Source organism: Xyrauchen texanus, chromosome 4 (assembly GCF_025860055.1).
Source record: "Xyrauchen texanus isolate HMW12.3.18 chromosome 4, RBS_HiC_50CHRs, whole genome shotgun sequence".
NCBI lineage: Eukaryota > Metazoa > Chordata > Actinopteri > Cypriniformes > Catostomidae > Xyrauchen > Xyrauchen texanus.
The window spans coordinates 18,145,579-18,161,024 of record NC_068279.1 but is presented as its reverse complement, the minus strand read 5'-3'; the positions used below and the strand labels follow the sequence as shown (position 1 = coordinate 18,161,024).

Genomic DNA, 15,446 nt, shown 5'->3' with positions numbered 1-15,446 from the left:
GGGAGCCTAATGTCTGTATATGACACCTTTTTATGGGGGCGTTGGGGAGGGTTACATGCGGCCGATACAGTTGCTTCTAGCACGCAGCAGTCTGCTTGCACCTGTGTCAGCAGTTCACGTAATGTAACATTTGACACAATATCGATTGAGTGACAGAAGGGGAACGTCATGGTTACTGTTGTAACCTCCTTTCTCTGATGAAGGGAACAAGACATTGTGTCCCCCTTGCCATGAATCTAGACCTACCACTGTAAATGGCCGTACCTTATTCTCAGTTCCTTAGTGCAAAAACCTTACTGACAGATGCACGCCTGCTTCCCTTTATACCCGTATGTCCGGGGGCCGGACATGCAAATTCTGTCTGCCAATTTCTCATTGGCCTTTTCTCAAGTTCAGAGGTACGCGAGGCTCTCAAGAAAGACCCCTTGTGTCACTATATTCGACACAATGTCTCATTCCCTCCATAAGGGAACGAAGGTTACAACAGTAATCATGACATTTGTTGTATGAAATCCAATTGACAGATAACCTAAAGTCAAAGAGAAACTAATGATCTGTTGTGGGTGTAATTCGTCCTGATGAAGGCTTGTGTTTCAACTTTCATGTACATAATGAACACAAATGAAATACATCTACTTTATATATGCATCTAATGCATGTTGGGTATGAATTATAATATGGCTAAATTCAGTACGAACATGTACTCCTATGCAGAGGCTTCTGTATAAAGACTTTATAAACAAAAATCATTCCCTGTTACAACTGAAGCATGTGTTGGGGTTGCCAATGTATGTGATTGTCTCTGTTTAAAATGTAATCATTTCATTCAGCAGAGAGATCTTTCTTGTCAGCCTGTGATGGCATGTAGGCCAAAAAATATGATCTAGGTATCTTAAAACACTCTTTTGGGCTGGTTTTAAGCTTAGTTATTCATTGACACATTGAACATTCTATGGGCAGAAGTAATCTTTTAGCTAAGAATAAATATTATACATGATAAATAATCTTTTATGTTGATTGTGCATCTTTCACTTGATCATAATCCTGATTGTCATCCATATTTTCATAGAAATTATTATTATTCAAACTTGTTTCACTGATATTTTATGCTTGTAAACTCTAATAAACCCCACTGGAAGTATGCAAATATGGCATGTCAACAAGCACAAAATAAAAGCAGGAGGTGTTGGCTGACCTTTGAATACAGAGGGAGAGTTTTAATCATAGATTGTTTTGTTAGCAAGGCAAAACTGTATCCTGATTTTTTTCCTTTATTTTTTTTAGGTTTTTGAAGACAGCTACAGTAACTGTGATGGGATGAAAGCACATCTGAAATACATTTTGTAATACAAGGTCATTTACTAAAACCATATGTCCAAAGATTGGTATTGGTATTATTCCTGCATTTTTTATTCTTTCATGCTTGTTTCTATTGAGATGCACAACAAAGCAACTTACGTTTTATTCCTTACCAGTGTTAACAAAAACTTACAGTATATAGGCATTTTTAAAATAGCTCTGATTTAAAAAAAAAAATAAAAATTATAACCTTGCATTAACATCACATCAATGCAAGTTTATAAAGTTGCGAGGCCCAGTTTGATTGATTGAAACTCTTTTGTTGGTGAGTTGATGTGGTTTATTGTTACTGGAAAACTTGACTCACTGTGACAAAATGTTGTCTTTAAGAAGGCAAGAGCAATAGACCACAAACAAGGAATTTTTTTCTTTTGTCATGTGATCCTGCAGAGCACACATATGGCCAGAGGTGAAGAAACATCATCAACAATACAACTTATCAAAGCATTCATTGCGATAAAAAACGGCACTGACACCGCATTATCTTTTGGTTGAATAAAGATAAAATGTATATGGCCTTTAACCAAGACCAACACTGTGACAGCAAGTTGACAGCTGAAAAATTCGAGATTTATCAGAGTTAGTGTTTCTTATCATAACCATATTGAAATAAATAAGAAAAGCATGTCTATAGTCAAGCTTCACCTCAAAACACCACAAAGGTAAAACTGGGCATGGATACAACAATTATATCTGACAGTCATGGCTAAAGGATGCATACAGTTTGATTAACTCTGAAATTCTATTGTACTCATCCGTGCAATTGTTTCCAGAGCTGTTGTTTTTTACACAGGCTACTCAGACCATGGCCCATAAATCATCTTCAACATGGCAGTAAAATTGCTGCTTATTGGAGAAGTTGTACACAGTGTTGATATAAGATGGTAGCAAGAATCCAGACAGGAGTAATGCTGAGACAACAAGCATGAATACTGCTATTCATTAAAAAAGTATTCATTATAAAAAGTATAGTGAAAATTTATTTATCATGGCCATCATGCATTTACTATGCTGTACTTATGTGCCCAAGGGCAAAATGGTAATGGTATGGCTTAGTGTATCAACCCTTCTTGGAATGCAAACTTTGTAATTGACTATTCATTTTGCCATCACCCTTAAAATTGTTAGATTTCTGGTAGGGTTTTTGGGTGGGATTTCAGGTAGGGGAGTTGCATATTTTTTTATTATTATTAATTTTGTTAACGTGTTTCAAAAATAATGAATGTTGAAATGTGCAAAGTGTGTAACAATATTAATAAAAGTGTTTTGAAATGGGATAACAATGCTGGTCATGATACATTGGAGATATTGGCCAGAATGTTTTTTTTTTTTTTTTTCAAGGATGATTAATGCAAATGACCACATCAAAACATTTTTAAGAAACACTTTATCTGACAACATCTTGTAATAACTAGTTTACTAAAATTGAATGACATTAGCATTTTTTTCTCTGTTAAGACAGTTAAGAAAATAACGGTTTACAGAAAACATAACATTTTTTTTTGGTCTTTATTTTATATTTGTGCTAGAATTTTATGTACAAAATGATTGCTAACATAAAAAAATGGTATTGAGATACAATGAAACTAATAGTGCTACAACAAAACAAGACAATTTTAATGCAAATGAAAAGACATCTTACACAGTGCCCATTATGCATTTTCTAACTGATTTCTGACATAAGTTTCAGACATAGCTGTGGGATAAATGTCTATAGATTTGCAAACATTAAGAACTAAAACTTCCTTTAACCTTTCACCAGCAAAATTAACAGCACTGTAACAGTAAAAGTAACGAGTTATGGGATTATATGGAAAATTTACTGACCAATCAAATAAACCAAACAATAAGAATTGTTATTATTTTTGGTGATGTTATGCTACAGTATATGCAATTGGGAACTGTGTTCTTTCATGATCACTTTACTTAATCAGATATAGTATGTTAACAGTAGATAAAGTATAGGGCTATGTATACATTATTCTACCATCAAGAAAAATCCATAAGTAACCCAATCATTTGTGACTGGACAATTAAATTGGTCATAAACATGGTTTTAACATTGTAATACATGTTATACAAACATATGTAGTCAGTACTTGCTAAGCAGACTTCTTACTCTTCACTAGAGTCAACCATGAATTGCATATAAACTAAACAAGTTTGATGACTGTTTGATTAGTTTATGGTCACAGTTTAAGTCACAGCATTGTTTCGAAGAAAAATAGAATACCATTGTGTATTAAACTTGGTGTAATTCGAGTAACCAACGACATTCAATATATGTTTTACATGGTATGCACTTTTCACAGTGAGTACAAATATTTTACCAATAAGTTGTGGACATCTTGAGAAAATACTGAATTGTTATATGTTTGTGGCCTAATAAAAAAGAAAGATCAACAATACATTTCAGGTGAATTCTGATAATTTCACAACATATCATGAACAGTTACATATTTGGATATCAAAAGTGATCAATTGGTTTTGGTGGAACACTCTATTGTACTGTATCATTCGTTCTCTCTTCAGTAACAGTCTTAAACAACACAGATCCAAGACACTTTGAATAACAAGATATATATATATATATATATATATATATATATATATATATATATATATATATATATATATATATATATATATACTGTACATATTGTATACTGTATAAACAATGGAAAATAGAGCAGTATTTTGAGTTGCCTGGATGTGCAAGTTCATAGAATAAGTGGCAACTCTGAGAATGTTTATTTAAAGACATTCTCGTAGGCAGGACACTTGTGTCTTTTGAGTTTTTTCATGGTCTTTCTGAACTCCTTGCTGGATTTGTCCCACTTGTGAATGCCAGTGAGAAGGTACTGTTTGTCCACCTTGCGGCCCATGATAAGGTATGTGTTTCCCAGATTTTCTAGTTGTGCACATGGGCAGTCGGCTCCATTCTTCAGATACAGAGTGAGATTCTTAAGGTCTTTCTTCTTCAAAGAGCCCAGCTTTACAGACTTTTTCCTCTTCTGCAGGATCACCTTGCGATCAGTGTTCTCCCGTTTGACCTCCTTGATCTTGGTCTTTATGGCTGAGGATAAAGAAAAAAGATAGAACTTCTATCAGCTTTCTGAGTGTAATAATGTCCAATGGGATGGAAGTGATACAGAAGTTTACATCATATTGCCAGTAAATATTTGTTTTCTGGATTTCTTCACATAAGGCCTTCTTTTTAGTGCCATAGTGACATGGAGATGTTGAACTTCCTGGAAAAGCCTAAAACAGTGTTGTTTTAAACACTGCTCCCTACCTACTGCATCTGTTGTGGTCTATGATATTGCAAACCTTCATATAAACTTGCATTGGACTATGCAGTGCTAAGACAGCTTTCTAATCTAAAGTCATCTACAGTAATTCCCCAGGCCATGTGCAGGGCTGAGAGAGGCCAAGAAGGGTTTTGGTTGCAAGTGGTATCACTGGCATGTCCCAAACATATATAAAAGAGAGATTAGACTGCTAAGTAGTACAGGGAAGCAAAAGAGAAATGAAGGAATGGAGAAAAATGAGAAGGTGTAATAAATATCTGGCCTGTCTTCTCTACCAATGGACTCAGGGCAAACCCATAATGACACAGGTCTCTCTGTCAAGAACTCTGTCAAGTTCAAGAGACAGCATTGATATCCATGCAAACCAATCTGCACTCATGGCAGTATTCTTTTCCCAGGGGGCAAGAATGTCACAAATTGCAGCTTCACTGCCCTCTGCCCCTCCAGACGTAACTTTATCCTTGGTTTTGTTCCTCAGAGTACCTCTCTTATAAGCTTATGGCAATTCTAGATGGACATATTGGCTGCAGGTAAAATAATCTCCATTGGCTAACTGCATGATTGGAGAAAACAGTTCATTCATGAAACACCAAAAGTAAAATAGATAAATGCATTTGGTGTTTTTGGTGAAACCTATGCATGAAATGCAATAAATAATGTGTCTTACAGAGTGATCATTTGTTTTTCTTTTTTTCTTTTTACAGTAATAGCCATAAGAATCTTATGATGACTTTTACTTGGGGAAACTCTGATATGACCACACTGTTGACCATTTAACTATTGGTTTATTCATATTCCACATTCTTAGATTTGACTTAATCTTTCTGATCTATGAATAAACTCTCTATTACCTCTTAATCTTTTCATTTCCTTAACCTTCCTTTACATGAGTCAACTCCATGGTGGTCCTGCCACAGTCAAGACTTAAGTGGAATTTCAGGTAATTTTTTCTTATTCTGGGTTAATGATGAGGAAACACACCAAGCTAAAAATGTTATCAACATCAGTGACCCTCCAGTGAACTTCAGGCACTGTGCTATCATAAGAAGAATGTGGTCCAATTAGCAGCAAATTCCAAAGACCTGTGGAAAAGGAGTAGACTGTATTGAGATTTACTGCTAATTATGCTTTAACAACCTGATCAGTCCCCATAGGCTGTCAGTGTGGAGAGACCACATTGAAACAAAATCCTTCCCATTTCCTGTTGAAGCTTGACTTACATATCCTCTGCAGCCTGGCGCAAGGGAACGCAATGCTCAAGCTTTGCCAAAGTAAGTTGTGTTTGAAATTAACTTCCACACATATACATCTTTTAAGTCAGTATATGTTGAAAGAGTAGCCCTTCACACTCAAAAGACGTATTCAAAGAGTTGCATGATGTAATGGTCCTCTGGGTAATATTTCAGTTATAAGGCCATAACCTCATATCTCACATTCTCTCACTACTAATGAATATTGCAGAAATACGGTAGAGGCTTCCCGGTATTATAAGTGCACATGGTTAGGATTAAAGCTTGATCCAAAGTCTATAAAAGGGCTTAGTGTTTGATGAAATAAAAAAAAAATGGTCTGAGGTTAAAGAATTATAAAGTCAGACTAGAAAGAGCCTTGCCTGCCTCCCACAACCACTTTGTCTTAGTTCAAATCCAGCTTTAACTAGAACTCACACAGTGAACTGCTTTTGCACCTTGTGTTTGTGAATGTAATCCTCACAAATGCTGGGGCACGGGTACAGACGAATACCTTCAGATGTGGCTTTACAGCTAATAAGTGCAACACCACACTTTCTGAACAATAACAATGAGAATGCTATAAAAGTGTTAGTCTCTCTTGTTCTCTGTAATCCAGAGACTTGAAGAGGGCAAGCTACGATAAAGATTAATAAATCAAGCTATGTGAGATGCCTTTCTCTTGCATCTCTTTTAAACTGATTAGACATTATGAGTAAACAAGGTGGTTTTTAGGAGATAGTTGAAAAAAAAGAAATCAACTTTTAAACACCCTAATATTGTTCCAAACCATATGACTTTCTTCCATGGGACACAAAAGGATGTTAGACAGAATTTTAGCCTCAGTCAACTTTCACATTCATTGTATGGAAGGTGAATGGTGACTGAGGCTAACATTCTGCACAGGATCACCTTTTGCGTTATATGGAAGAAAGTAAGTCATATGTCAGTGACTAAGAAAAATAAAAATAAATATTCAGCAACCAAAATGCTACCATTTCTAAGCACAGAAGGTAGATCAGCTTCTAAACATAAAACCAAGCAGAAAATGTTTCAGTCTCAGATGTTCCAAATAAGTTCTTCATGCTTGACAGCTTTTTTATATATTTGATAAGATATAAACAAAGAGCAAATCTCAGAAATCTGGCAGTCACAATTAATGTTCTTTCCAAAATGAAATAAATCATTTTGATAAAAAAATAAATAATAATTTAATAATAAAAAAAAAACTGTGAAAGTCAAACTACTGGTAATGTCTCTTCATGCCCTTTTGTGGTAAACATTGCATTGCTTAAAACCTTTTAACCTTTTCCCCTGATCTTTGACCTAGCTGCCTCTGTAATTTCAGAAATGAGACGCGTCCACAGCCAGTTGAAATGATGCCATAAACTCAGCAGGAAGAGTTTGGGCTAAAACAATTCACAAGCATCGCACCTGTGACCCAGGGTGAGCTCAAGTCAAAATGGTGCTACACCATACAGATTTACTACAAGAAAGCTGAGCATGCATCATTGACCACTGGATAGACAGCCAACTAAAGTGTGCTAATGCTGTACTGTTTTGTTGGAAAGGAGTGATAGAAAAGAAAACCTGGGAAGCCAATACATTTCTGTCTATAATCTGGGCCTTTAAACATATATATCCATGTTCTACATTCCTTGAGTATCCAGGTCAGTTCAAAAGTGTCTCGTAAGGTAACAGTGTATATAACTCTGCTTAGATTACAAGCTGGATGGAGAGACTGTTCTGTCTTTAAAGCGATACTTCCCAGTGTGAACCATGTGTTGTTCAATCTGATCTCATGGACATTGCGCTACCGTTGCAAGATTTTTGCAAAACAAAATTGTGTGCTTCATTACACATTTTGCTGCAGTTTCCCAGTAAAACATCCAGCATGGTGCGCCAAAAGCAAGTGAAAGGGTTTCTTAATCAGACATGGTTTTTAAAGTGAATATTAGATGGAGATTTTAATGAGTAAAACATATATTCATAATCTTCCTAAAAGTAAATGAGGTGAACAATACAGACATCCTTACCCTAAACCTAACCAATAGTGTTCTACAAGCAAATTTGATGTGAAAAGCACATTTTCTGAAGCAACCAAGTCATTTTGTGTTCACTTCTCTATCGTCTCTCGGGTCAACTTGCATGCTTGTCTGTGTTCGAACCACGCTCTTCCGAGGCCAAACTCCAACACTCTATCAGGTGAGCAAGAGGCAATCAAATTTAAATAAGTGTGTAAATGTGGGAGGGTCTGTAATACAAGCATTAAAACGTTTTTCATATGATGTATTACAGTAAAAGAGTTTCGATATCATAATATAGCAGTGTGAGTAATAGTGGGGAAAAAAATTGTTTATAAAATCATAATAAGCCATTGTAGTCATGATTCGTGTGAAAGTGAAATGCCCAGTTGTTGTAGCACCTTTAGTGTTAATTTTAAAGTCAGTTTGCAGAAATGATGTTATAGTAATGTTCATTCTATGAAATTTAGAAATGCAGTACTGAGGTCAAAGAGAGAGTGTCAGTGAGGTTGGTGTATTTAAAGCTGTCCAGAGAAAGACTACTTTCCAAAGATAGTTTACTCATTTCAAACACTGAATGAAACTTTATGGTTTTGTCAGAGGCTAACTAAAACCAGCCTTTGTTTCTTCTTTAGAGGGAAGCAGGAAGTCACTTTTGCACTGCTCTCCTTTTGTCGGCTTAACTTCTGCTGTGATTGGCCTTAATGGCTGCAGTTACAGGCTCATTTAAAAGTAATTAATGTTAAGCATCCTTAAATCGAACTCTTCAGTCAAACAAAGAATAAATGTAACCATCTTTCTTGATAACTGATAAAATAGACCAGCATAGGACCAAAAAGTCCTATGATTTTGCTGGAATATTTTTTTGTATTTTTATTTTGTAAAACAGTCAAATACAGTAAAAATAAATCCCTATTTAAATTCTAAATGAAGAGGAGAGGCTACAATAAAGGCTGTAAAAAGGTTGTATTGCAAAACAATTGCAAGTGATATTTGAGAAAGCAGCACACCAGTAAAGGGAGAAAAATCAACAAAATCCTCTTCATTTTGAGAGGGAACCAGTTGGAAATTAAAACAAATTAACCCCAGTAATAATGGGTACTCTGAATCACCCCAATGACCAAAGAGTAAACTCACACTACCAAACTCTACCCAGAGGTCAACCTCTGGGCTGTTGTCACATCCAGACAGGAGAGCAAACATCCCAATTTAGAGTGGTTAGTAACAGCCAAATAAAAACTTTTAGGGCCACTGTGAATTACCTCAATTCATTAGCTAAATAGTTGTGGCCCCTCAAAGGGCAATCCAAAACATGACAAAGATTTACAAGGGTTAAAACATTCTGCTGCTGCCGTTTCATCTTTAAAACCATTGCATTGTTCTATTAAAAGTGTGGATTTGGAAGTTAGGACAGTTAAAAAAAATATGTTCCAAAATAACAAAATGGTTATACAAATCATACTCAAAGTGCTTAAACTGTCCCAAAAGCAGTGTTAATGGTCATGATATAAAATTTATTTCTGGCCCACGAAATTTATGACTACAGAAAGTTATGACTCAACATGATGATTTAACACTGGTGGATTTCATCTTTTAAACTAAACTAAACTAAATTAAACTAAACTAAACTACCCTTTCTGTATAAACATGTTTCTCCCCCATTGTGCAAACTTGAGACAAGCAATGTAACCTGTAGATTGCAAAAAACACCAAACAAAAGTAGATCTTCACATCTATAAAAATAAATAAATAAATAATAATAAATTATGCTCTGAATAATTAATTAATTAAAATGTGGTGCCAAGCTGAAGAAATATGTGAGTAGTTTTGGTTCAGCCCTATGTGGTTTTGGCTTGTCTAAAGCTATGTAATTCTTAGCTCTCTTGGAAATTCATGGCAACTCCATTTCCAGAATACAGAAGATGGGAGGGGAAGAAGGGCAGCAGTCTGGGCACACTTAGTGTTTGAATGCAAAGCAGCATGCATATGTGTGTTTTTGTATATAGTAGCATGAGTGATATGTGTTGATTTTCTTACCAAATTCACTGGCACACATGTGCTCCAGGATAGCATCCATTTTCATTTCATTGTCACAAGCAGGGCAAACTGGAGTGAATCCTATGACAGAGAAGATTCTGATAAATTCACTACTGGTATCAAATCCACAGTAATTATGACCAAATGTTTGTGTGTGTGTGTGTGTGTGTTGTGTTTATTTTGTTTTTTAGTCTAATTTTGAGTTTTGCCTTACTTTTTTTGCATCTGATGCTTTGGAAAATTTGCATTTGACAGTGAGAAAGCATTCACAGTGCAATGCCACGGAAATTCAAACTTCTTCAATTATCTGCCCCTCAGGCCAAATTAATTTCTTATTTTGGCTTTCTTTGCTTATATAAAATGACTATAATGTATCCTATATTTCAAAATGCCTTTCTCATGTTACTAAATGTTTATAGAAAACTAGGGCTGGGCGATATGTCCAAAATTGTTATCACGATAATCTTTTTCATATTGTTCGATATCGATATTTATTACGATATCCGTTTACATATTGCACTTTTTTTGCACAAGTTGACGGAAGAAAAAATTAATCTAAACAGTCAAAATAGTCTCTACAAAACTGCACAGGGGGTCCAGAGACGGCCAAAGCAGTGGGGTCTGCAGGAGCCCACTGCTGTATATTTTCATTAAAATGAGAGACTAGTCTAGTAATTTTAGTCTTTCCATTCCAGACATCTAATGAATTTTCACAAAATTAGAAAAGAAATCGATTTGTTTATTATTAAAGGCTCTTAACATGCTGATTAATAAAGATACATTTAGAAGGAAAAAACTTTATGGTCTAAAAGGTGATTTGAAACAACTCATGCGTCGCTTCATAACTACACACATGCAGGGAAAAAGAGGCAACGCGTGTGGAGCGGGGCAGGGCAGAAATTATGCATGTTTGTTGCTAGAGAACAATATTCAAGATTACAGCGCAGAAAGATCAGAGCTGTTGTCCACATCACTGTTGTTCTGTCACGCTCTTCACTAGAGACGATGAGAGGGCGCAACCATTGTCATGAAGTCTTGCGGTGCGGATGGACTCAATCCGGTGTCCGACGTAACCTAATTGGTAGCAAGGCAGCTAGCATAAGCAAGTTCATCCAGTCTGACGCTACGTTACCACTGGCGCGTTGTGAGCTAAGCTGAGAGCGTTTACAATTCATTCCTACGAAAGCCGAGCGTTAATGCTCGCAAGGTGGATCATAGGATTGGCAGCGGTGTGGAGCAAGCTCTCTCCTAGCGCTTGAACGCCTTTGAGCAGATTTCGTCCGCCCCAGTGGAAATGCAATCTGAGAAAGCCAGACTGCTTGGGTTTTAGCGACACGCAATAAATATCGAAAATTCCTCAAAAGCTTATTGTGGATTTTCTTTATCGTGATATATATCGATATCATTTTATCGCCCAGCCCTAAGTAAAAATAAACCTGTGCAACATTTTAAGATACACATCACAATCTATGCTTGTTGCATTTTAATATTTATCTCTTTAATGTGGTAATTTGAGGTAAACAAAAATTAACTGTGGTATTTAACATGTATCTACAGCAAACTACTGCTAGAAGTTATGCAGGATAAAACAGGAGGCACAGAACAACAGCTCAGGATAACACCCCAATAACTGGGGCTGATGGTATTTAGGGCAAATATTGTGCCATGGATGTCCCCCTCAAGTCATGGAAACTGGGAAATTAACCCTTGGATGTTAAGTCTCTTAACAGATACCCTTTTGTGATAACACACATTTTTAACTTTTTTGATAAAAAAAAAAAGTATATTAAAATGAAAGCTAATAACGATTATGTTGGTAATGAGAAACACACAAAAAAGGGATGAACTCATCAGGGTTTTCAACAGGATACAACTCTGTTCTGCCTTTGTTTACATTTTTTGACAATACATTGATTGATTTATTCTTAAACAAGTTTGTTCTAATTTGCATCTATTAAACAGATTATTGTGAAAAGCTTGTAAAGACAGCTGCTGGCTTAGAATTCCAATGGTACACATTGTTCATGTCACAATTTTTTTCTGAGTTATGTAAATTAGGTGCTAATTAAAATTACACTTACAACCAGCCAGTTCATTTGTCATAAACTGGGATCAAAATGAACAAAAACTTTATACATGTACTTTAAAGCAGTGCTGATTATTTCACTTTTTTGTTACAATAATTAAAATCAGCAGTAAACTGAAACTGCCCTGCGGGAAATAAAACAGAGTTCAAATTTCAGTGGATCTTGTAGAGTGTTACTTTCTCCAGGGGAATCTCAAGACAACAGTGGACAAATGGTGGGCTTAACCCCTTGTAGAGAGAGGAAATCCTTTCTTCTCTTTAACCTGGCACTGCTTGAAGCTTACAGTGGGTTGATATGAGAGAGAGGGTGTAATGTAGACTTGTAAGCTTTGGGTTTATTTGACCATAATGCTGACACCAAGTGATAACAGCTGATTGGGTCTCTCTGGGGTGCTAAAGCTTAACCAGAAGCCTGTTTGCTACAATGGCAGTGATCTCTCACCCTTGACTTTGCAAGATACATCGTTTTGGCACACACTTTGCTCATTTTAAAACACCACGCTGTAACTTTGGAAATGGAAATTCCCTTATAATTTATGAGCATCTACATAAGGTAGTTGTACTTTCCCTTGACATACAACTATAGGGCTTGAATCTCTCCATTGGGAAACTTTGAATGGTGTCAGACGCCCTGACTTTCCTGGTAAAATCTTGCACATGTTTAGAAAAAGATATTCTGAAATATGTACATTTACATCAAATTACAGGGGAGGATTTTAATGGTCTGTTGACCTAGGAGTGTGTGACTCAAAGTGGAATTACATTTATTTATTCTTTAACCACTGAGTCTTAAAATTGTGCCACCAGTAAATAAAAACAGCTGTGCATCTCTCTCTCTCTCTCTCTGAACAAAAGTACTATCCTGCTGCATTCGCTTATGAAAAACCATGTTAACAGGCAAAGCAGCACAGCATATTAAAATAGAATTACGTTTACAGACATAATATACCAAAGCACACTAATTCATTGCATTTTAAGTTACCTACAGTTGCCTAAAATGTATTTTTACAAAGAGAAAATTAAAAATGTTAAAAATTAGGTGCTGCAGTTGTGAACTAAGATCAAATAAATAGATATGTAATGGTCTGATGTTGGAACACATCCCAGTGTTGTCCTCAATTTCAACACCCTGAAAACAATTGTTACCAGTTGTTAAACAAGCAAAACACACTGCTGTCTTTTCTAGTTTCCTAGAAATGTTACTGAATATTATGTCAAATCAGTAATTTCTAAAGAATAAGTAAAAGTAATTGAGATCCTAAAAGGTAACAAAAGGTTTGGTAACTCTAGCTGAAACCCACAAATGGGCACTGGTCCCTGAAATAACATTGCAACTGCTTTTAAAAAGTTGAGGTGTTAGTTCTCACACATCAAAAGGTGAAAGGTTGTAAAGTGAGTGAAGTAATACTAAATGTATATACAGTATGCAATAAAACAAAAAGTTTAACCTTTCGTGCTTATCAGGGATAAAATAATTTGTATTACTGATACAATTTAATTAAGTGATACCAATTAGTAATTTTGACTTACCAGTTGGTTTGGAGGCCTCTGTGGCATTGGGTGCACTGATGCACACATCATCTTGTGGAAACTTCTCACAGGTGAGCATCTCAGGCCAGGGGAACCCAAATGCCTCCATGATGGGGGTGCAGCCATCACGCACATTTTCACAGAGCCAGCGGCATGGATAGATGGGCCTCTCCAGGCATACAGGGGCAAAGAGGGAGCAAAGAAACACCTGAGTGCCCGGGTGGCAGTTTTTGTGCACCAGGGGCACCCAGCTTCCAGCTTGCTGCTTGGCCTCAGCCATAGTCTCATGTTCTAATAAGTTAGGCAGCAGCATCTGTTTGTAGCCCACATTGTGACACAGCCTCAGTTCATCTGGGATGTCCACGCACTGGGGAGGCTTGTCGTAGATGCGGCCACTGTTGTACACGTCTGACTTCCAGTTCATGTACTCATACTCTGATGTCTGGCTCAGTGACAACAGTGGCATTAGCAATACGATGATTCTCCAAAGGAACAAAGATGCAAGTGACTTCATTGTGAACTCCTGTTCAGGATCCCCAGTCAATGCAGCCACCAAAATGGTGAGCCTTGAGTGAAGTCTTCTTTGTCTAGAAAAGCAAAAAGTAGCCAAATACCTGTGAATTGTTTAAGATTTTGAAAAGTTTGAAAGCTGTGGGAACTGCACCTCTTAAATTCCGCTACAGTTGCTGCCTCAGACGGCTCACTGACAATGCAGAGTTGCCTAAAATGTGCTGCGGTGAGATACAAGAGGAGATTGAGACCGCCTCGCCGACCAATAGGAAACCTTCTACACCTTTTGGTTCTCATGTGTCAATCAAATTATTCAGCGACCCAATGAAAGAGCCAAACTCCCCGCCTCCGTTTCTCTCACTCACCCTGTGGAAACAGACCCGTAATAACATTTCGATAACGTTATTCGGAGCATTGAAATTCATGAGGAATTACTCAGTGGCACTTCGGCAGGCTGCTGTTAATGACATTTACCATAATCTGAAAAGCGAACAAAGAGCCATTACCAAGGAAAATTTGCAGACATTACCACGGATATAGCAGCTTTTTAATTGCGCGTCAGTTCGTTCAAACTTTAACCGACCGACGTGACGAATACCTTACGCTGTTGCGTTATTCATACACATAAAGAAATATAAGCCTGTGATGCCAGATTAAAGTGTACTTATTTTGATATGACCGTGTTTGCTCTGTTAAATATGAGGTGTGAAATAGTCCAACACAGTTATCCTCGTGCAGTTTTCTTTCGCTAATCACTTTGTCGAGATACTAAAGTCTGAAGGCAACACAAAGCTCACAACTCCGTTGTCAAGGCATTTTGAAACAATACTTGGTCATTAACGTAGTAGGACTGTTCACAGCTGCGTTTTAATTTAAACTGTCCTACTACCGAATATTTATTCAGTAAATTCACTCGTTTACATTTACAGACCTTCTCTGTCAAAATAAATAATAATAATAGTGAATGTTCATCACATTTTTGTCATAACAGGAAACTATAACTATTACTGCAATTAAGTTAACTTGCAGCTGAAATAGTGACAGGTTCTCTCTTTATCAGTTTTCAGGAAATCTAAAGTTGACCTCAAATAGACATTTATGGCCAAATATACGAAATAAAATGTTATATAAAATATGTGTTTGTATATGGCCATTTATATCATTATAATCAAATACAGTAATCTGTCAAATAAAATGAATTAGCCTATTATGTGCCCAGAGGAGAACCAAATGCTATATTCAAACTGAAGTGTGGTAAAGATGCATTACATTGATCTAATTGAACAACTAGTTGTTTTCACACATACAGCCTTTTCCAGTAAATGATCTGTTTCTTTTTCAGTTTAGAGGTGATCACGAC

At 36.4% G+C, this 15,446-nt stretch overlaps 1 protein-coding gene across 1 annotated transcript; it reads right to left on the bottom strand.

Moving 5' to 3' along the window:
* Positions 1-4,026: 4,026 nt before the first annotated feature.
* LOC127635655 (secreted frizzled-related protein 1-like) lies at positions 4,027-14,672 on the bottom strand. The gene is made up of 3 exons (XM_052115844.1): positions 13,577-14,672; positions 9,961-10,041; positions 4,027-4,435 (listed from the first exon to the last, which is right to left on the bottom strand). The coding sequence occupies exons 1-3, from the start codon at positions 14,088-14,090 to the stop codon at positions 4,110-4,112; spliced, it is 921 nt and encodes a 306-aa protein (XP_051971804.1). The 5' UTR covers positions 14,091-14,672; the 3' UTR covers positions 4,027-4,109.
* Positions 14,673-15,446: the final 774 nt, after the last annotated feature.